At 36.6% G+C, this 22,724-nt stretch overlaps 3 protein-coding genes across 9 annotated transcripts; 2 read left to right on the forward strand and 1 right to left on the reverse strand.

Moving 5' to 3' along the window:
* Positions 1–10,334: 10,334 nt before the first annotated feature.
* Positions 10,335–13,074, reverse strand: LOC103964636 (ataxin-10). 3 transcript variants are annotated; one of them, XM_048575674.1, is made up of 4 exons: positions 12,868–13,074; positions 11,977–12,585; positions 10,948–11,827; positions 10,335–10,841 (listed from the first exon to the last, which is right to left on the reverse strand). In XM_048575674.1, the coding sequence occupies exons 2-3, from the start codon at positions 12,581–12,583 to the stop codon at positions 10,953–10,955; spliced, it is 1,482 nt and encodes a 493-aa protein (XP_048431631.1). In that variant the 5' UTR covers positions 12,584–12,585; positions 12,868–13,074; the 3' UTR covers positions 10,335–10,841; positions 10,948–10,952. The 3 variants fall into 3 exon arrangements, with proteins under 3 accessions (XP_048431631.1, XP_048431630.1, XP_048431629.1); XM_048575673.1 differs by having other exon boundaries at positions 10,335–11,827; positions 11,977–12,654; positions 12,868–13,073; XM_048575672.1 differs by having other exon boundaries at positions 10,335–11,827; positions 12,868–13,072.
* Positions 13,075–15,738: 2,664 nt separating this feature from the next.
* Positions 15,739–18,758, forward strand: LOC103964637 (syntaxin-81). 5 transcript variants are annotated; one of them, XM_009377579.3, is made up of 9 exons: positions 15,739–15,869; positions 16,056–16,229; positions 16,357–16,487; positions 16,577–16,660; positions 16,751–16,855; positions 17,405–17,548; positions 17,853–18,095; positions 18,205–18,336; positions 18,479–18,758. In XM_009377579.3, the coding sequence occupies exons 3-9, from the start codon at positions 16,410–16,412 to the stop codon at positions 18,620–18,622; spliced, it is 930 nt and encodes a 309-aa protein (XP_009375854.2). In that variant the 5' UTR covers positions 15,739–15,869; positions 16,056–16,229; positions 16,357–16,409; the 3' UTR covers positions 18,623–18,758. The 5 variants fall into 5 exon arrangements, with proteins under 5 accessions (XP_009375854.2, XP_009375853.2, XP_009375857.2 ...); XM_009377578.3 differs by having other exon boundaries at positions 16,056–16,487; XM_009377582.3 differs by lacking the exon at positions 16,056–16,229.
* A 701-nt stretch (positions 18,759–19,459) lies between these two features.
* On the forward strand, positions 19,460–21,684 carry LOC103964639 (protein FATTY ACID EXPORT 1, chloroplastic). The gene is made up of 2 exons (XM_009377585.3): positions 19,460–19,621; positions 20,918–21,684. Exon 2 carries the CDS (start codon positions 20,928–20,930, stop codon positions 21,561–21,563), a length of 636 nt encoding a protein of 211 aa, XP_009375860.2. The 5' UTR covers positions 19,460–19,621; positions 20,918–20,927; the 3' UTR covers positions 21,564–21,684.
* Positions 21,685–22,724: the final 1,040 nt, after the last annotated feature.

Raw genomic sequence — 22,724 nt, forward strand, 5'->3', positions numbered from 1 at the left:
CCTTAAGAAAGAAAAGAGAGCAAATAAAAAAAAAATTAAGACAAATTCAGATTAAATAACAGTTTTCATATGAGTTTCAAGGGAAAATACCAAGTTTAAGAAAAGAGAAATGTTATTGGCACTTCAAAAATTTCATTCTACACTTCTCACAAGTGTATTTTTCTTTTCAAATATAGAAAGTTTGGAGTGTAGAATGAGATTTTTGGAGTGTCAATAACAGTTCCCTAAGAAAAAATATCAACCTTATCTCATTCCATTTGGGATTTGGATCCTCTCTGGATCTCCTCCTTGAGGATCCTAGAGATCAATGCACGAAGACCGTTCATCAAAGATCGTGCGGCCACAATTAAATACTTTTTATATTTTTAAAAGTAAAACAGTCTCATTTTTCGTGAAAAACATTTAATTGTGGCTGCATGATCTTTGATGAACGGTCATTGTGCATTGATCCTCGGGATCCCCAAGGAGGGGATCCGGAGAGGATCCAAATCCTGGTGCTACAATTGTTTTCCTTTTGCCGAAAAATTTCATCCCTACCCAATAGTGATATAAAAATATAGGGTAAATTACACAAAACTACCTTAAACTATAGATCAAATCACAATCTCATATCTCATGTTTTAAACATTGCAATGTCATACCTCAACTTATGACTTCGTTGCAATGTCAAACCTCCGTTAAATTTTTTGTCAATTTAGCTGTTAAATGATGATGTGGCAGGAGCGGGTCCCACTTCTTTGCCAACTAGAATAAAAATTTAATTAATTAATAATAAACTAATCATTTTTATTGAACAAGGATTGTTCAATCTCTACCGTTCAACCCCAAATGAATGGTCCAGTTTAATCCCCTAGAAAAGTTCTTGCTTCCAACGCCAAACCTCTTTCTCCGATTTTCTTTCTCCTTGATTCTCATAACATTTCAGTCACTTTTTCTCTCAATTGTTTTTCGTTTGTCAAAATTTCTCTCAAAGATATCGATTGAATTGCCCCCTTTTCTTTGAGTTAGATTTTGTTGGAAATTTTGAGTAGAAATTTCTTTGTCCCACATTAGTCATTCCCAAAAAGTTTCCTCACCTTATAAGGCTTTGTCCCTTATAGAAAATGATTGGAATGATAGGCTTGGAGACTAAAATTGGGCTCACTCTTAGAGTTGGGCTTTGGAGTGTACTAATTAATTGGTGATTAATTATCAAAAGATGAGTCTTAAGTCTTGGGGCTAGGGCTCTAATAATTAAATTAATTAATTATTTTCATATTTAATTAATTATTTTTAATTAATTTCAAATTTAATTAATAATTATTTTTTACCAACAAACTCATATTTTCAGATGAAGTCTAAAGTGTGAAAAAATACAGAAAGAAACACCCCTCTGAGAAGATGTCTCCCAACAGATGCATCTCTTCCTCATACCTGTTGCGAACAGGCATAATCATATTATATATACATCCATCTGCATGATATTTAGAATACAGAAAATACAATTCTTCTTCTATAATCCAAAACATCCTTACTGAGAGAACCACATAGAAATTTGCTAGAAGCCAAGTTTTCTGGCGCTGGAATTCTGACTTGATCATTGAATTCTGGTGAAGCAGACATCCGTAGAACTACAAGCACTGAGTAGAGATGAAATTTTTGTTTCAAGGATATTGCAGTACACAAGCCTCGATCTTCAATATTTATGTTCAATATTATTTCATTGTTCATACTCTATTAATTTCCTATTCGCATTTATTATTTATTAGCTTATATAATTTTATCACATATTGTTGACATATAACCAACAGATTTGATGTGCTCGGTGGTGGCATTGCAAGCGCAAGGCTAGCTGGCTGCAGCCTCTAGTGCTTCCATGGAAGAGAAAAAGACAAAGACACTGGGGACTAGCCCAGAATCCTTCCTCGACCTCCAGCGCCGCCTCTCCCTCAGATCACCACTGACCTCGCCCACAGCTTTGATTACATCCACCCCTGCTCCGGCCTCAACTCCACCTTCGCCCATAACCACATCATGAGCTCCAGCATCTTCATCTACGCCAAAATATGTCATTTCGGCATGGCAAAACTCTTCGACGTACCCAAATCTAGAAGGTGGAGTCTAGTCATTCTCCCCGCTTGGATCCACTTCGGGTGTACTCCACTTAGATCCAGTATTCCAAACTTGGCCGTGTTTAAGGAGAACAAGAAAGGAAGGGACAGAGGAGGGAGTGAGGTGAGAACGAAGGGGAACGATTCTGGGGAGAAAGGAATAGAGAGTATTTTTTTAAAATTAATTTTAATTGTTAATTGTTAAATAAAATTTTAATTTTAATTTTTAATTATTTTTAATTATTAAATAAAAATTAATAATTTATTAATTTTTTGTTTTAGTTGGCAAATGAGTAGGCCCTACTCTTGCCATGTCATCATTTAATAGTCAAATTGACAGAAAATTTAACGGAGGTCTGACATTGCAACGAAATCATAAGTTGAGGTATGACATTGTAATGTTTAAAACATGAGATATAAGATTGTGGTTCGGCCTATAGTTGAGGTAGTTTTGTGTAATTTACCCAAAAAATAGCAATAGGTGCAACTTTTTCATCTTCAATTATGTTTTGTTGTGCAAGTTTATTGTCATTTTACTTGCATACAGAATAACATTCGAAAACTTATGTGAAAATTCATTGTTGAACATGTTTTTTGAAAGTAATTGTTGGACAATGATATTGAGACAAGAAAATTAACAGACCAATTGTCAGAAAATTTAATCGATCGGTTGCAAGAAAACGTTGATCGAAAAACATGATAAGACTGAGTGGCAATCATATAATTATTCTAAATCGTAGTAGTATTTATATAATTATTTTGGTTAATTTTTCCATTGGTACCTAAACTAGGTTTTAGCTTTTCTTAGAATTATATTTAAACTAAAAGATCACCAAGAATTATATTTAGCTATTGACATGTGACTTTAGTGGACGAAAACATGACAGTAAGAAAAAAAAATTAGCCATTTATAAAAGTTTAGGGGTGAAAATTAGCCAAAATAAAAATTTAAGGAACAAACCGGCAATGAGGTACAAGTTCTCGGAATCAGCTAAGTGTTAAAAAAAATTAATTAATTAAATACTCACAGTCATTTTTACTTCTAGCACATCCTTGTTGATTTTTATTTATTGATCTTTTCCAATTCATTCAATTCGACTGCTGAAAATTAAAAGAAGTGTGTAAAAGGTAAAAATAGGTATGTGGATAGCACCACCTAAAAAACAAATGAGACTATTGCATTTAAAGGCTTAAATTTCCTTCTCTACAAGGAAGCATCTTTGTTTGAAGGATTCTGTTAGGCTTGTCTTTTCCACAAAATTGGGGATGGTAGGAGAACCTTATTTTGGTCTAATAATTGGCTTCTGTTAGGTCCTCTTGTTGTCAATTGGGGTTGCAATCATTGTGAATTCCGGGCAACTGAAAACTGCTTTGGTTAATAATATTTTGAATGGTTCTAATTGGTGCTAGCCTCACAATTCTTCTCCATTGAAATTTAAATTTCTATGTAATATTGTTCAAATCCTAGCTTTGCTGATATTATTCGATGGACTCCTTCGTCGTCTAGCATCAATTATGCAGCTTCTACTTGGGATAGGTTTCAGCAATCTAAGTCTAATGTAGGTTGGTCTAAACTTGTATGGTATAATCAAAATATTTCAAAGATGAATTTCATTCTTTAGTTGGCCGTTAAATGCAAACTTCCTACTATGAATAGGATTTTGACTTTTGCTTTGTCAGCCCAGTCACTTGCGCCCTCTGCTCTAGTGTTATGGAGCCTCATTGTCACCTACTCTAGTATTTGGTCTCTGGTGTTGTTCAAGTGCAATGTCCTTTGGCTAAGGTTTCCTTGGCCTCTTTTTGTTGTGTCTTGTTGTTACTGTGTATTATGTATGGTGACCAAAGCAACCGTAGATTTAAGAATTCGTGTCAACGCATTGCGGTGGTTCTCAACTTAATTAAGTACACTATGACTTCGGTTGAGTTCCTTGTAAATCACCATTTTCGTTACTAATAAGTTTGTTTTACAAGAATGGAATATCCTTATAAATAGTGTTTGTTGCTACTGCTTTGGTGCAATGTTATTGGCAGCTGCTTTTTATTTTTTCGGTGACTACAACTCTTTGTTGCTTGTTTGTATAGTCTTTTCTCGTCAATATATTTAATTTATAAAAAGGGAATTGTTATTAGCACTCCAAAAATCTCATTTTACACTTCTCACAAGTGTATTTTTCTTTCTAATTATAGAAAGTTTGGAGTGTCAAATGAGATTTTTGGAGTACTAATAACAATTCCCTCTAAAAAAAAAGGCTTAGATTTGTTATTAATGACGAACTTGGAAAAGCTTTATTTTTTTGCACTTGACATCACTAGAAAGAACCACCTTACATGAGTCGTAGATGACAATATCCATCATGAGGCACACCATTAAAAAAATCGGTTGCAACTCCCCACCACCCCAACTTCACTATCTCAAACTCCGACCAGAGTGGTGACTCCCCACCTAATTGCTTTTGAACAAAATCGGCTATAATGAGGCCTCCGTTTTGTTGCATCGAGCATTTCTAGAGGAGAATGCTATTGATGAAGATGCCGAGGTCGTGGATGGGGTGGGGTTGAATGATGAGATCATCGGATGGCTGCAACTGCACAGTGGCTAGAAGTTTCTGACACTAAAGGAAATCATGCAGCCGTAGTACACGTCATGGGTTCACCGAGCGGGCTTTGATAACAAAACCAAAAAACTGTAATAGATTTCTAAAGCTTAAAAAATGTAGAGAGAGAATGATGAACACTCAGAGAGGAAAGTAGAATTCGATCTTGTATTATTTTCGCAGTGAATACAAATGAAGTACAATCGGTCCTTTTATATCCCAAATGAGTCGTACACTACAAGCTACAATATTAACGAACTTTTGACAACCTCTAACAACTCTAACAAACTTATGCTGACATGGCCTTGCTGATGTGTCACTCCAACATCCCCCCTTAATCTCAATTGGGATTCCCAAGTTCGAGATTGTAACAATATGTGATGAGTGCAGGACTGTGAAGTCCTTTGGTTAAAATATTAGTAGTTTGCTCATCAGTAGGAATGTATATCACTTCCAAGTCTCATTTCTAAACTCTTTCACGACAAAATGATAATCCGTATCTAAGTGCTTGATTCTTGAGTGAAACACATGATTAGCACTTAAGCTATAGCAGACATGTTATCACAATGTATGTTGGAGGAGTGAATAAACCAACACCTAAACCTTTTAATATATTTCTCACTCAAGCAACATCAGCTACAATGTGTGCCAAAGCTTTATACTTAGCTTCAGTAGAACTTCCAAAGACTGAATTCTGCTTTTTAGACTGCCAAGAAATTGGATTGTTTCCCAAGAACACAACATACCCTGTGACTAATCTCCTATTGTTGAGATCCGCAGCCTAATTCGAGTCTGAAAAGGCATTAAGATTGAGTACTGTATCCACAAAGTATAGAATTCCATATTGAAGTGTGCCCTGAAGATATCTTAGTATCCTTTTTACAGATGCAAAATGTGACTTTGTTGGTAAAGACATAAATTGGCATATTGAATTGTCTGCATAAGCAATATATGGCCTTGTGAAAGTCAAATACTGCAATGAACCAACCAAACTCCTATATAATGTTAGATCTGTCAAAACCGTGCCTTCTGCATCAATTAATTGTTGATGTGGTTTACATGGGGTTGTTGCAGGTTTGCAAGAATCCATACCTGCTTTGTGGATCAAATCTTTAATGTATTTTGACTGATTCACAAATATATCTCCATTAGCTCTGTAATGAATCTGCAACCCTAAGAAATAGATGAGTTTCCCCATATCTTTGAGCTCAAACATAGAAGACAATTCTTAAACAACCTGTTGAACTTTTGAAGAGTTTGATCCTATAAGTATGATGTCATCTACATAAAGTAGTAGAATTATCATATATGTGCCATCTGTCTTAACAAACAAACTTGTATAAAAGGGTGATCCAACAAATTGTAAAGTTGTCAAATAGCTAGTGAACTTTGAATTCCATGCCCTTGGAGCCTACTTCAAACCATACAAGGATTTGTTTAGCTTACATACATATGTAGGATGAGATGCATCAACAAAACCTTGAGGTTGTTTCATGAACACCTATTCTTGCAAATCACCATGTAGGAATGCATTCTTGATGTCAAGTTGTCTAAGATCCCAATGATTTGTTGCAGCCAAAGCTAGAATCATTATAACAATTGTATGCCTTACCACAAGACGAAAAGTGTCTAGATAATCAATATCATGATCCTGTGAGAACCCCTAAGCCACTAATCTTGCTTTATATCTTGAAATACTCTCATTTGGGTTCTTTTTAACCTTGTAAACTCATTTGCTCCCAACAATTGCCCTATTCTCTGGATGTGGTACCAAAGTCTAAGTTCCCTATGCTCTAAGTAAGTTGTATTCCACTTGCGTTGCTGCTTGCCACTATGGCAATATTGCAGCTTTTTGAAATGAATGAGGCTTAAAAGGATCAACAATTTCAGATAAGAAAGAAAAATCCCCAACAAATGGTTCATCCTCAATTAATTGTAAGGAATGCAATTCAGGACATGAGGCAAGTAAAGATGCATAATTCCTTCTAGATATAGCTCCACTCTTCAATCTAGTTGTCATAGAATGTGTGGTTGACTCACTGTTTGTAGGTTAATTGAATTGTGTAGAGATAAGAAATGTTACCTCAAGTTGTGTGGATGAATGGACAAGCAACATTGATGATGTACTAGAGTAATGATGGGATGAATGATGATGTTGTTCTAACTCTGGAGATTCTGCATTGCCACTTGAACCAAACTGTTATGAATTTGATAACCCTTCATTTCCATTGGAATCAGAAGTATAACCATTTGTCACTGCTGTATTGTTTGAATCAACATTAGTCACTGTATGAATCTCTTGTGAATTCTTCTATCTATTGATTGCTGAACTTCCAAATGTGTCAGGTAAGTGAATTATAACATGAGATTGTGCTACTATTGTATGATCTGATATACTCCTTGAAACTGTATACTTAAAGGGATGTACATCTTCATCATGTACCACATGTCGAGATACAATGAATTTTCTGGATTTGATATCATAACAGATGACTCCCTTATACCCCGTAGCAAAACCCATAAACACACATTGAATAGCTCTAGGTTGCAGTTTATTTGCATTGAAGGGCCTGAGTAATGGATAAACAACCGCTCCAAATATCTTCAAATTATAAATCTCAGGATTTTGTCCAAATAAAACCTAATAAGGAGAATGCATGCCTAAAATTCTACAAGACATTCTATTTATTAAGAAAGCTGCATGAGAACAAGAGTGATACCAAAAAGATGTAGGAATTTGTGCTTAGTTAAAGTTGTCTCAACCAAATGTCTATACTTCCTCTCAGCAAGTCCATTTTGCTGAAAGGTATGAGGACAAGACACTTGATGAGTAATTCCTTTATCTTCCGAAAAATTCTTGAACATATTACTCATGTATTCCCCTCCACCATCAGATTGCAAACATTTAATAGTGGCATTGCACTGATTAATCACAAAATTTTGGAACTTGACAAAGATGGAAAATGTATTTGATTTATTCATCATAGGGTAAATTCATACAAACCTAGAGAAATCATCTATAAAATTGATGTAATACCTATATCATTCTATAGATTTCTGAGATGAAGGACCCTAAACATCTGAATGTATCTTTTGAAACATAAAACTTTATCTCTTATGAAAAGGCAGTTTACTCATCTTGCCTTGAATACAAGCAGAACATATAGAGGGAGAGGAATCTATACTAACTGGTAATTATGCACTCTTCATCATTGAACACAACACTTCTTCAGATGGATGTCTCAACCTTCTATGTCATACTGAAGTCTTTACTTTCTTCCTTATGAACGCAACACACTTTCTCAATTTTGCAACAAATGAATGAGAAAACACACTGACTGGTATCTTGAACAGCTCACCATCATCACTATTTCCTTGGTACAAAATCATTTGTGTTGCCTTCTCCTGTATAAAGAATATCAAATCATCACATACAAACCAATACCTATTATCTCTGCATAACTTTTTAACTGATAACAAATTCACAGTTATTTTGGGAACATGCAAGACATTATGCAAAATAAGGGCATTAGATGGTGTTTTTAAAACTGAAGATCCAATATGTTGGACTTGCAAACTTTCACCATTACCAACAGTGATCTTAGTATCACCATTGTAAAGAACAGCTTGATTGATGATATCAAGATTAGCTATCATGTGGTGAGCGGCCCATATGTCCACTACCCATGTATCAGCTGTAGAGAATTCATGCATATATGGATGGAACCAATACCATTTGACCCTTGAGCAATCATGCCAGTAAGTGATGGAGGTGGTGGAGGATTGCCTTGGTACGAGTAGTTGTTTCTATGATAGCATTCCAATGCTATGTGACCCATTTTTCCATAAATTTGACACACGTTACCATTCCTAAATGATTGAGGCTGATTCTGAGTACTTCTATAATAGCAATTAGGAGCTGTGTGACCTCTTTTAGAACATATTTGACATTCTGGTGACACTGATGACCTGTAATTTGTATTACCCTGCCAACCACTTCCTTGTCTTGAACCATTTCCAAAAAATATTCGGTTGAGCCATTTGAACCATTCCCACCAAAACTATTCTGATAACCTCTACCACTTGAACTTTACCATTGTCATAACTAAAATTCCCCGTCTTATCACCAAAATTAGAAAATGACCTGAAATTGTTGTTATTTCCAGCAAACCTCATGTTGTTGTAATTTTTGTATTTATTTCTTTGTTGTAGATGAAATGATTTTCCCCCATTACCAGCATAACCAAATCCTCTATTAAAGTTCACTTCACCCTATGCTTTCTGAGTATTAGAGCTTTCTCCTTGTTCATACTCTTGATAGCCTCCCTAATATCTTTGTGAATTGGAAGGTTCACCTTGAACACACATAGCTAACATTGTATTTGACAAACTTGTAATCTTGGAATCAATGTATGCTTCAGCACCAAGAAGCTATGTTCGAAAATCTTTCAAAGAAATTGATGTATCTCTTGCCAACAATATTGTTTTGGTGACTTCAAATTTTGTTGGTAAACCTGACAACACTTTAATCATAAAATCATTATTTGTTATCTTTTCACCAGCTGAGACTAACTGATTTCTGATCTCTTTCAATCTTAGTAAGAACTTGTCAACATAATCATTCCCTTTCTGTGCAATATGAAACTCTGTCTTCAATTGATTCACTCTTCACCATCGAAACAGATGCAACCTTTCTTGAAGACATTCCCATGCTTCTTGTGATGTCTTATAAGGCCTCGTCAAAAAGTGTTGCAATTAGTAAGCTTAATAAAGTTAAGTCCTTCTTGACCCACATTCAGTAGTGATGCAAAACTTTGGTGGACATTGAGATTCTCCATTAAAGAACTCAAACAAATCATATCCTCTGAAAACCGATTGAAATTGATTACTCCACTTAACAAAATTGTCATCTTGAAGTTTCACAATTATCATTCCTAGCAAACCTTCAATCTTGACATTATTTGACCCCATATTGAACCAAAAAATTGCAACTAATCAAGCTTCACAGTAAACAATCTCAGAGAAACAAACAATCTCTAATTCACAATCTTCACAGACTGCATAACAACAATCTTTATATTAACCAATCTTCAATCCACAATCTTCACTGTAAACACTCTTCAAGAAACTTGTTATTCACTTCTCAACTGAAATTCACACTTCTATTCTTCACGAAAATCTCCCTTCTTATGACATCAGCCTTTAATCAACATGCTTCTAACAACTTTTTCTTCATGAAAATCTCATTTCTTTTAACACAAACTTCATCAAAATTCAACACAATTCTAAGGACTGACATTGATCTTAATATCTTTCAACTGAACAATAATAGCTTCGGCCTCAAAAAACACTCAAAAGTGGAAAGATTTTCAATGTGACAATTAAACAAACGCTTGCTATGCATAAAGCTCCAAGAACATAACTTGAGAAAGCACCGATCTTGAATCGTAACCCAGTTTTGAATCGAAAAACCCAGATGAAGAAACTCCAATCAGAGCTCCCCAAAAAATCTCTAGTTCTTTAATCTTCAGCGGAAGAAATGGCACCAAGGATTGTCCGGGCGATTGATACCATGATAACAAAACCAGAAAACTATAACAAATTACTAAAGCTTAAGAAATGTAGAGAGAGAAGGATGAACACTCAGAGAGAAAAGTAGAATTCGATCTTGTATTATTTTCTCAGTGAATACAAATGAAGCACAATCAGTCCTTTTATATCCCAAATGAGTCGTACACTACAAGCTAGAATATTAACTAAGTTTTAACAACCTCTAACAGCTCTAACAAACTTATGCTGACATGGCCTTGCTGATGTGTCACTCCAACAGGCTCACCCTGGCATACGCTCGGTGTTGGACCACCACCGCTTCCGACGACGACAGGACAGAGAAAGTAAAAAAGATTTGAGGTTTTAAAGAGAGAGTAAAAAGATTTGGAGATTGGGGGATCGAGAAAGAGGGAATGTTTTTTTTCCTCTTGTAAGCCGTTTTTACCGTGTCAGCAATTAACGGACAAATTGACAGACAAGGAGACGAAGGTTTGAAACCGCAAGAAATTCAGAAGTCAATTCAATACAATACAATCCATCCTTTCATGCTGTTTGCACTACTCTGAAATTTTGCACACTAACCAGATCGAATACGTTTGCAAAACACCTGAGCTCAAAGAAAAAATTTATAATGAGAAAATCACGCATTTCTGGATTCATCCAATCGAATCTAATCAGCTTCTTGATCACTAATCAGCGTCAGATTGAACTACCTTCTTCATGGGATGTTAACAAGCTTTGGCCGTCTAGTTTCTGGATTCACTTCTACTCGAAGACCAAGTTGAGCAATTTCTGGTGTATCAACAGCCCCTTGAAGCTCCAATTCAGCCACTACCCTTTCGTTTTCTTCGTTGCCTTCGAATAAGTTCCTCACGCACCAAATGCCCCACTCCCTTAAGTACGGATTGTCGTCATCAAGGCCACACTGTTGCAGGAGCAGAAGAATCCCATCCTTTTGTCTAATCTCATCTTGTACAAGCTTCCTTTTATATGTGCAATTGCCAATGACTGCCACTATATCTCTCCGAAAACCTTTATAAGGGCAGGGCTTTAAGGAAGAAGGCTTTGGTCCCTCTTGGTCCTCACCTTGCTTGATAGCTTTCCTCATTACTGATGTCGGCTCAAGATCACGAAGCAAACGTAAAAGTAATTCTATGAGGCCATGGGATAGCAAAACATCAACAGCATCCCCCAGGTCCTCGTTAGAGCCTCTTACGGACTTCTGAGCACATACATCTCTCAGGATTGTGAGTGAGTATCCTAGAACATCTATCATAATAGAACCTGTTGGAAGTCCAGACTTGCCTCTTGCGGCATAATTAAGAATCCCAACAGATTTCTTAAATATCCCAAAGACACACAGTACAAAATCACTAGGCACAGTAATCTCTTGAAGCCGCTCATTCAAGATGTCAGACATGTTTCTCAAGAAAAATGCTTGCTCAGTTGAGAAAACGTCTTCTCTAAATTCAGTGTCTTCGCCATTCTCAGTAGCACCAACAAATCCTAAATTTGAGAAAAGTGACTGGAAGTAAGGTCCTTCTAAGCAGGTTCTTGAAAGAATCAACTTGTACCAATCTTCTCCGAAACCAACTGTAAGACACCCGAAAGGTTAAAACAAGGCACAGATTAGGGTTCGTTTCATTAATATTAGGTTTCAGCAAAGGAACTCAACTGAAGCTAAGGCGGATGGTATCAGTGAAATATTGGTGAGATAAAAAAAAATGAATATACAAAGTTACCTGCAGCAGTAGTCTTTACAATCTCTTTCACGATAGTTATCCCACGATCACCACAAAGTTGGGCAAACAGTTCAGGGCTTCCATCACAACAAGCATAGATAACCATGCACAAGGGATCACAAGTTTCCCGGCTCTGAACTCTTGCTATAGCGACAAATTCTTTCGGAAAAAGTTGCTGCCAAATGGCACACTGATGCCGTTGTCCAGCCAATGAAACATTAGCGAGAACTTGCAACCCCATCCGAATGATCCCAGTATCTGGCTCCGAAGAAAGACTTGCAGAGTTCAAAACATTCAATATGATTGCCACTCCATTTCTTTCAATAAATAAGTCCTGATTTGCAATCTCTCCCGCACAAAGATTTCTTAGGAGCTTTAAACATAATGTGAGAAGATGGCAACCAGAAGGGTAAAGGAGAGATTGTATGAGCAGGATGACAGAGGGAAGAATATCCTTAGACGCAAGGCCTGCACGACCATCCGCAGTTCTACAAACTTGTATTAAATTTTCCAATGAATTTACGAGGGTAGATGAGTTTCCCTCACTTAAAAATGTCCGGAGAACATCTTCAGGTACAGAGCACTCTTGCAGTGCTGTATTATCCATTCCTGATCAAATCAAGTGATATCAAAACCAAAAAATGCAGAAATTTCAATAGCTAAATTGGGGATAAACAACTGTGGTAGAAAAACAAAAACTATATCTCAATCATTTCTTATTTAACATGAAATAAAAAAAAAAAACCATTTATGCTGAATTGAACGACAGTAAGTAGTACTTCATCCCACCTAGAATCCAAATCCACCAATTCAATGCCCAAAAAAAAAAACCCAATTCACAAATTTTTTGAACAAGAAAAAACAGCAACTTCAGGGTAAAAGTAAATTTACCTGGCAAGGTCGATCAAAACCCCAACTGGTAATCGATGGTAGGGAAAGGGACAAACCCAATTGAAAGTTTTGTTCTTTGTCCGAGACCCAATTGAAATTTTGCTCCGCTGCGAAGCTGAAACAGTGAAACTGAAAGGGGAAGACGGTTAAATGGTGAAAAGATGGTCTAATTTGGATAAAAATTCATGTCCGCTCAAAAGACTGGGTTAAAACTTAACGGAGCCTCAAAGAGTCATTGGGCTGGCCAAGCTAGGCCTTATACCAGCCGTTTCCTGGGCTGGTAGCAGCTGCTGCAGTCACTTTCCAGGTTCAACGCCCAGGTTTGAAAGAGTCCAACATTTGAATTTCCAAATGCCGGCGGCCGTTATTTAGCCGTTATATACACACGAGGTCTTTAAGAAAGAGATTTTTTTTTTTTTCTTTTTTTTAGTGATTAGTTGTGGGACACATATACTTGGGGTGCAACTCGGGCAGGTTGGGTGGGTTGGAAAGTCAACCCATCTTAACCCAGCTTTTACAATTCAAGCTCGGGTTTGAGTTGGGTTTTATTTAGATTCATTTGGACTCGGGTTGGGTTTTATTCATAAGCCTAGCTCAACTGCTGTCTACAACAACTGCTCAAAATTGTTTTTGGGTCTACTCTCTAGTGTGAGAGGATAAACTAATTACTCTTCAGTGCGAAAGGGTAAACCAATTCCCCGACACGCATATGGGTCTGCTCTCCATTGCGAGAGGGTAAACCAATTCCCCGACACTTATATGGGTCTGCTCTCCAGTACGAGAGGATAAACTAATTGCTCTCCAGTGCGAGAGGGTAATCTAATTCCCCGACACCCATATGGGTCTGTTATCCAATGTGAGATGATAAACTAATTGCTCTCCAATGCGAGAAGGTAAACTAATTGCTCTCCAGTGCGAGAAGGTAAACTAATTCCCTGACACCCATCTAGGTAAGCTCTCCAGTACGAGAAAGCCACATGGCTCAAAGAATCGAATGCTTGAAGATCGAGTAGGAAGCAAAATGGTCAGGGGGCAGCAGCCACTTTTTGCGCTCAACAATTCGCTCATCCAACACTTCATATTTAGCAGCTCTAATCTTGGCAGTTCCATCCCTGACTACTCCATCTATGGTAGCTGAGAAATCAAACTCAAGCAGTTTCCTCATTTTTTACAAGCAGCCTAAACCGTAACTCATGCCATGCTATTTCCTCAGCCCATGCCGAGCCAAACCTTGGCTTCAATCAAGCTGAGCAGCACAAGCAATGGCACATGCCACACCACCTCCTTGGTATATGCCAAGCCGACTCCTGGCCCCTGCCAGCCAACTTGCCGCACCACCCAGACGACAGCACCGCGACAACACTATTTGAGAAGAAGACAAGAAAAATTAAATTTTTTACATCGGTGCGGCGCGAAGACGAAGCAAGCAACAAAAGATAATCTTTTGCATGGGCAAGATGTAGAAGATTGCTAAAGGAGGGGGAACAAATATCCTCTAAGCTTTCTCTCTCTTGTATGATAGAATAAATCGCTCTCCAAAATTGATTTAACAACCCACTTAAGGTGCACTTAAATAGACTTTGAGAGGAATTTATTTCCCTTTTCTAGAAGGATCTAATTTCATATTAAAGAGGGAATCTACATCAAAATAGGAAGTAGTCCTAAGTTTCCTAGAGCAAGATCTCTACACCTGCTGCCTTTTCCTACGAGCAACCCAGCAGGTGTGAGGGCATTTGTGAAGCCAAAAATAATCAAGAGGCGACACGTGGATTTTTGGGTAAAGAGAACAAAATTACCCTTAAGGCACGCCAGTTTTCCTACGTGCGAACAGCAGGCAAGCATCCCTCAATCAAGCCAAAAGTGCCCAAAATAGGTAACAAATTCAAAATTATTTCATCCATCCTCATCTTATATTCCCTACAAGGTATTTACTCCATAACCTTCAAAACATTCCATATAAATTGAGTTAATTGGCCAATTAATGGATTTATTAGGTTCATGTATTTTTCTTCATCTCTCCCTCCCACAAATCGAGCATGGCCTAAATCGAATTCGAACTAAACTAATCAATATTAGGCCTAATTGGATTATTAGTTTCCGTGATGATAGGGTAGTTGGAATGTAGCATCTTAAGTAAAAAAATTAGGATTTAAGCCCCAGTGGTAAAAATTTGGGCCCAAAATTGAAAATTCAGTCAACTCTTCGTTAATTATTAGCGCGTGAGTCACATATATTATTTTTTTAGCAGGTGCATCTTACATGTGAAGCTAACTTTATCTCTTTAGTCTTACGTGTGAGTCTCATATGCTAACAATTAACGAAAATTTGACAAAATATTCAATTTTAAACCGAAATCTTAACATACTTTCACTACACGGGGTTAAATTCTAATTTTTAAGCACATAATTATCTTCTAACTACTTTACCATCACAAGAACTATTAATCCAATTAAGCCTTAATATTATTTTGCTGAGTTATCAGTTTTAGAAGCAAGGCGACCTTGGCAATGCCCACCTATGTTTGTATTTATAAGTAAAAAACTTCTAATCAATTGTATTATTCCTTGCTTGTAAAAGCACAAATTATTTCCCAAAAAAAAAAGAAAATTTAAAAATTATAAAAAAAAAAAGGAAAAAAAAAAGGAAAACTAATGAAAATGATTTAAAAACTTTGAGTTTTAACTATAAGGACAAAATAAAAGGTAGAGTGGATAATACCAAGATTAAGTTTTTAGTGTAAAAATGTGATTTTTAATTAAAGTAAAACAGTACTGAAAGTTTTTTTTGTTAAAATTTCAAAAAAAAAAAAAAAAAAAAGACAATGAAGGATAGAATTGTAATTCTGGTAATAAAGAAAGAGTACTTTGGGATCCAAGTAGAACCATCTTCTCAAAATTCTCAGCTTTGATCTGTGAGGGGTAAGGCTGCTACACCAACTCCAGATCCTCCACAGTTCTCTCAACTCATCTCTCAGCTCTCTCTCTCTCTCTCTCACTCTTCAGGTAATCGCCGTTGGATTTCCCCTTTTTTCATGATTTCTGGAATTATTTGGGTATCAAACCATGGAAATATTATTGAATTATTGTAATTATTGCAAATTTCTGGTGATTTGGTTCCTGGTATTTATAGATTGGCAGCTTTGATTTCAATTTCTGGGATTCTTAGAATTGTTGTTATGAATGTGATAGGATAATTCTTATCAATTGGTAAATTAGAGTAAAGGAAAGGAATTTGACAAGGAAAGATAAACGATCACTTGGAGAGGGAGGAGATCAACCTACAGGGTTTATACCTGAGTAGTTGTGTAGGCACAATGGCAGCAGCGACGACTTCACAGAAACTACAATTTCAGTTCAATTAGGGTTTCTCCATTCCCAAACTCTAGCATTTCTCCAAATTCTTTGGATTTCCCATTGAAATTAAGTTATTAATTGCTCTAATTTCTTATATTTTCGTATTTTGGTTGAAATTTTCTTTCTATCCCTGAAGAAGAAGAAACTGGGAATTGCTGAAATTAAGGGTTAGGGTTTGGATTGTAAAGAATGTCCAAAGTCAGGGATAGGATGGAAGATTTCAAAGATGCTGTGCGCCAATCTGCTATCTCAATGGGTTACAACGAGGTTCGTAGATTAATTCCATTTATCTCTCCAATCTTTACAAATATATGATTTTTCTTGTGAATTAAAGACTTTCATCTGAAACTTTACAGTCCAAATTGGCAGCGATTATGGCGAAATTCATCATCCATGCACCCCGGCAGCGGTCGCCTTTCACCAGAGCTGCCCTCAAGACGGTATTTGCGCATTTGCCACTCTGCTTCTTCTTTTCCAAAATCTTTTATCTGATTGTGTTTTAGATCATTTCCTTTGATTAATTGGGTTAGCTCGAAAGCATTGGAGCTCTAGAACAGTTTATGTTGAAACATCGAAAGGATTATGTGGATCTGCATCGCACCACTGAACAGGAGAGGGATAGCATTGAGCATGAAGTAAGTTATCAGTTGACAAATCCTTGCTTATTGTTTTTTTTTTTAAACTAAGTTATGTCGCTGTGGAAGATTTCAGGCTCCCACAGCTCTATTGGGTAGTCTTTGGATGAAGGAACTCTAAAAATCTCATCTTACTAATTATTATTGTTGTTTGTGCTGACAAAATGATTTATTAGACAACTCTTCAGAATTGTCCCTTTTGTTTAGATGCAAAAGTGTTAAATTATGCATTCCTACTTTACAAAGTTACTGAGCAGTTGATGTTACCAAACTCTGATTTCATATATGCTATTCAATTTGATGTTTAATGCGGGTATTTGTAATTGTATATGTAAGAATGAGTTGTAGATTCTGTAACGTTGAGCTTGTTTCAATGTGCATGCGTAAATCCAACGTATTCAGTATTTGCTTGATATCTGTATAAGAACAATGTCTCGTAAATTGCTTGTGATCTACATTTTTTTTTGTACTTTTCTGCTTCTTGTGTCTTGAATGAAGCTATATGGTTTTGCAGTGTGCTTACTTTTTTCAATTTGTCATAATATGCAGGTTAGTGCTTTTATTAAAGCATGCCAAGAACAAATTGATGTTCTAAAAAATAGCATTAATGATGACGAGGCAAACTCAAAGGGCTGGCTTGGCATTAGGACTGACTACTCTAACGCTGATACTATAGCACACAAACATGGTGTGGTATGATTCTTTCCCAGTTTATACCAAGGATACCTAGTGATATTATATTTTTATGCCCCAATAAGCCTTTGCACTCTCAAAGGAGAAACCATGAATTTGTCCTCCCTGGTCGTGTTTGATATGGGAAGTTGTGTAACTTTTAGTAGTTCTTTCTTGAGCTAAATTATATTACCAGATTATTGGGTGATTGTTAATGTTCAATCGAGTTAATTAAGATTCCATATTCCTCAGTGTAAACATATTTGCAAGGAATGAATGGCATGTTTGCTTATTTAATTATCCAATGCATATTCTGAAACTGCAGGTTTTGATTTTAAGCGAGAGACTCCATTCAGTCACGTCACGGTTTGATCAGCTAAGGGCCATACGCTTCCAAGATTCCATTAACAAAGCAACACCAAGAAGAAAACCTAAGCGGATTAAGACTTCAGCATCCACAGATACCTCAAACTCTAACAATTTGGAGCTCAGGGAACCTAATGAATTTCAACCCGAGCCTCTAACAGTGCAACAACAACTCTTGGATGATGAAACACGTGCCCTTCAGGTATTCTAATACTTAGCCGTCTGTCTATTCTTTAGACTTGGCTATTCCATTATTTAGAAACCCTCTATTGCATAAAGTTGCTTAGTGCTGCTCTTGGTACGCAATGCAGGTAGAGCTGACTAGCCTTCTAGATGCGGTTCAGGAAACTGAAACTAAGATGGTGGAAATGTCTGCGCTGAATCACCTTATGTCCACACATGTTTTGCAACAAGCCCACCAAATAGAGCAACTATACGATCAGGTGGGTGGATATAAGATATATGTTGGTCCATGGTCGTCGGTTGTTGTTTTGTCCCACTATTTGCTTTGAATTGTCAGTATTCTTTTATAAACGGATAAATAAATGTTCCAATAGCTGCTGATAATTATCTTCTGTTGAGCAGGCAGTTGAAGCAACAAAGAACGTAGAGCTCGGCAACAAAGAGATCTCCAAAGCAATCGAGCGGAATAGCAGCAGCAGGACCTTTCTTTTGCTTTTCCTATTTGTACTTACGTTTTCGATTCTCTTTCTTGATTGGTATAGTTAAACGTCGTATACATTATTTTCGTTAAACTTTCACACAGGAAATCAGGAAGAACTGAAAAGTTGAGTTGAGTGATGTTTACTTGTTCCTCTTAATCCCTTCCCAGTTTAATGATATGATAGTAAATCTTCCTCTTCCAGATTTTGGGTCGCACAGGAGCTTCTGTTTTGTCTTTGTTTATATGTGCTTTCCTCGAATATATACGTATTTGTGACTGATATATCGGAATTGTGTCTCCTGTATTTTGTACGCGTTTGTGACTCATGCTTAATATATTGTAAGAGAAGCAAATGGCATTTAATGTTGAATGCTCTTAACTAATCGAATTACAAGTTCTAACCAATTTATAAGACTAATTTTTGACCTGCTAATAATAATACTATATTGGAAAAGAAAAAAGGATGCGATTTCCACATAACTTTAGAACTCTGTTTATTTCTAGCTTTCTGGAATGAATACATCAAAGACACACATAGAAATGGGTGTATGAAAAGAGAACGAGCGTGCGAAAGTCATTTTTCTATCGAAAATGATAAAAAAAAAATTAGTGTTATAAAAAACTCGACCCAAGGCATATCTAGGTGGCTTTGAAGGCTGGGTAGGAAGAAAATCACCTTCATTTTATGAGAATCGGCAAAAAACTCGCCTAGACTTGATGGGGTGCGACCTGGGCAACCAAAGCGTGCCTCAGAGCGTTCGATTGGGCAGCCAATGCACGCCTCAGGGCATTTGGCGTGCTTTGCCCTTACAACAACTAAAACAATGAGGGGTATTTTTGTAATTAGGCAGACAAAGAAACAAATTTTGGTGTCCAAATATAACCATTTTCTCCAGTAGCAGCATCGGCCCTCGCTCACAGGCCCATTCCATCTGTCGTTGTTTATTCAAGTCGGCAGCAATTCCAGATCCTTCGCAATTCCCTCACTCATCTCTCAGCTCTCTCTCTCCCCCTCACTCTCAGGTAGCTGCTGTTGTATTCCGTTTGCTGCTGCCGATCTGCAGGTACAGCTTCAATTTCCATATAAATTTGACATTTTTCATGCTTTAGAATTTGGGGATTAAGCCATGGATTTTGATGTGCAAATTACTAGTGATTCGGTGCGTGGGATTTAGAGATCGGGAGGTTTAATTTCATTTCTGGGATTATTATAATTGTTGTTACGATTGAATCCTTTCTGTTAGAGGCTACGATAAATTATTCGTAATCCAGTGGCTTTTTGAGAGAACTTTTTGAAAGAATTTCTTCATTTGTGATTCAAATCCTAGTCAGTTTAATACAAGGTAGATTTCTATTTGATATAAGCTAGGTTTCATGCCCTTTCATAGGTTTTTTCTCGACATTAAAATACACGCAGACGAGCCATTCAGGACTATCTTCATTTGTAAGTGAGAGGTTTTAGGTTCGATTCTCTTCAAAGGAGAATTTAAACCACATTATTGCTAGCCTACTGTGAGGTTTAGTTTACTTCTCCACCGTTTTGGTGTAGATAATATATTTTGTTCAAAAAATAAAAAACAAATTCCACGCAGATGTGGTCGTAACCATATTGGTTGGAGTAGATGTGCTCCCCCCTCTCTAAACACCCAAGTTCGAATCCCTCTACCCACAGTTTAAATGATTTAAGGTAGAATGTCACTTGTACAAAAAAAAAAAATCCATTGGATGATAGTATGAGTAACGATGACAGCTTCGGTTTTTCTTTTAACTCGCTTTAAAGGGGAAAGGGGTTAGGATTATTGATAGGGGACTGTTAAAGGGCAGAGAATCAACTCGACGAACACTAGCACAACTAGAGAAGGAGAGTAAGATAAAGAGCCAAGTTCTGTTCATAAATTCATTCAAATACATCCCCTCAACCTCCAGAATTCTAGCATTTTAAAAGGTCTAGCCAACTGCTTAATTAAATGCTAACACAACTTCCTAGTCCTCTAAAACTTCATAAATGATAATCAAGTCCCAACCCAAATACATAATTAAAGCACAACTTACAAAAATACAAATTACTAAAATATAAATTAGCCACTTAATTATGAGAGCTCAATGAATTTCTCTTTCATGCACTACATCAATTATAGCTTTCAGTTTGAATATTCTGGTGGTTGAATGAATGTAATTTAACTCTTTCATACATGATGCGTCCTCACATATGAGATTCATATCCATTAGATAAAACTAATTTCATAAATTTAGATGCAGCCACAGAAAAAAATAACAGTTCTGGATGAAATCCTTGTGATTTCTTTAAATATTTGATTAATTATGCAGGAGACTTCATTAACTTTAATTTTGTATTACAGATCAAACAACATGAGCACAATGGCAGCAGTGACGACTTCGCAGCTTTCATGCTTCTCTGCCATGAATCGTCAGCTCCGCCTCTCAAGACGTTCACTCCTTTGCCCAACCACTGCTCGTCCCAGGTCTTTGTCGCTTATTGTCATGAGCATTGAAGGGGGTTCCAAGGCCAAGAATAGTTTGAGTTCCACAAGCGATGCACCAAAAGCAAAGTTGGATCCCATTTTAGATGACGAACATGTCGCTCAACCAAAAAGAGCGGCCAAGATTCATGATTTCTGTTTTGGGATTCCATTTGGGGGGATTGTTCTAGGTGGTGGACTTATTGGATTTATCTTTTCCAGAAATCCTGCCACGTTGAGCACTGGCGTCCTGTTTGGTGGGGCTTTGCTAGCCCTTAGCACCATTAGCTTAAAGATATGGAGGCAGGGAAAGTCCAGTTTACCGTTCATTCTAGGACAAGCAGCTTTGGCGGTAGCCCTCCTGTGGAAGAACTTACAGACGTACGCTATGACGAAGAAAGTATTTCCAACAGGCTTTTATGCTGCCATTAGTACTGCAATGTTATGCTTCTATTCATATGTCGTCCTCTCTGGAGGAAACCCACCACCGAAGAAGTTGAAGCCATCTGCAAGCGCTGCGTCGTGATAGAAACTACCCGGAAGGCCTAATTAGGTATTAAGGTTATAAACTTTGTATGACGGACTTTTGTATTGTCTATACGAATTAGAGGTGTTTTCTGATGAATAAGAGTGTCAAATTTCAAATACTGTTTATGTTGAGGCTGATAAAATAGCATGGCAGAGGCTTGAAATGTTAAATCTGCTTCCAGAATTAATTTTGTAGTGAATGGATGGGTTTGGTCATTTTGAATAATAGAAGCCAAAAGAGTGGCTGCTGGGATTTAAGACCCCAAAAGAGTCTTTGGTGTTGCTTGTTAGGAGTCTTTGTTCCTATTGACTTTTGTAAATTTTGTTGGCAATATAGTACTGTTTTTTTAGCAAAATAACGATATTCGTTATGTTAACATTTAAAAAAAAAAAAAATCGCCTAGACTCCAATTTAAACCCTTGCCTAGGCGTCTGGGCACTAAGCACTTTCTCGATTAGCTCTTAACATCTTTTAGAACATTGATTGATAAAATCAAACTTCTTCCCTTGGGAACCAAACTTTACAGTTTTAATTGGCTAATTTTAATTTTTACCAGGAACCGTTTGATAACACTTAGTTTTTGCTTTTACCTTTTTAACTAACAATTGAAAAATTGTATAGCTTTAAGTTTTTAAAATATTGTAAATGTTGTAGGCCTATTTGACTGCATAAGTATAGAGAGAGGGTATGACAAGCATAGAGAGAATTGGGTGAATTTTTAAGTGTGTTTTCTCACCTCATTGTGCTTTTATTTATTTATTTACCCCAATAGTATTACAAATCTAATAGAATAATATCTAAAGAAAATATATGGTAAAATCCCATAAAGATATTCCAAGATAAATAGGATTTACATAATCATATTTCTAAACTATTAGAACTGCAACATAAAAGACTTATAAATCCATAGTGTTTAATGGAGTTTCATATACTCCTTGTGAATTTTAGGTAAAATCATTAGAAATGTTAGGGGGGAGATGCTTGATTTCCTAAAACCTAAAAAACACTATAAAATCACTCTAAATCCATTAAAATCCTTCATCTTTAAAATACTTGAATATCATATCCTAATTGAATTCGCATGGAGTTTTATGAAATACATTAAAATTTGAAATGAATGCACTCGTATTGCTATGCAATTTTATAAACTCTTCTAAA

This window comes from the organism of the source record quoted next, unplaced genomic scaffold (assembly GCF_019419815.1).
Source record: "Pyrus x bretschneideri cultivar Hongxiangsu unplaced genomic scaffold, Pyrus_bretschneideri_v1 Contig8, whole genome shotgun sequence".
NCBI classification, from domain to species: Eukaryota; Viridiplantae; Streptophyta; class Magnoliopsida; order Rosales; family Rosaceae; genus Pyrus; species Pyrus x bretschneideri.

What these genes read in the sequence shown, in the direction of transcription:
- LOC103964636 (XM_048575674.1), bottom strand. Translation starts at nt 12,583, where the DNA reads ATGGATAATACAGCACTGCAAGAGTGCTCTGTACCTGAAGATGTTCTC. An exon ending in TGTAAAGACTACTGCTGCAG is followed by an intron (nt 11,828 to 11,976) that starts GTAACTTTGTAT and finishes GGTGTCTTACAG; the next exon opens with TTGGTTTCGGAGAAGATTGG.
- LOC103964637 (XM_009377578.3), top strand. Translation starts at nt 16,410, where the DNA reads ATGTCCAAAGTCAGGGATAGGATGGAAGATTTCAAAGATGCTGTGCGC. An exon ending in GGGATAGCATTGAGCATGAA is followed by an intron (nt 16,856 to 17,404) that starts GTAAGTTATCAG and finishes CATAATATGCAG; the next exon opens with GTTAGTGCTTTTATTAAAGC. An exon ending in TAGCACACAAACATGGTGTG is followed by an intron (nt 17,549 to 17,852) that starts GTATGATTCTTT and finishes CTGAAACTGCAG; the next exon opens with GTTTTGATTTTAAGCGAGAG.
- LOC103964639 (XM_009377585.3), top strand. Translation starts at nt 20,928, where the DNA reads ATGAGCACAATGGCAGCAGTGACGACTTCGCAGCTTTCATGCTTCTCT.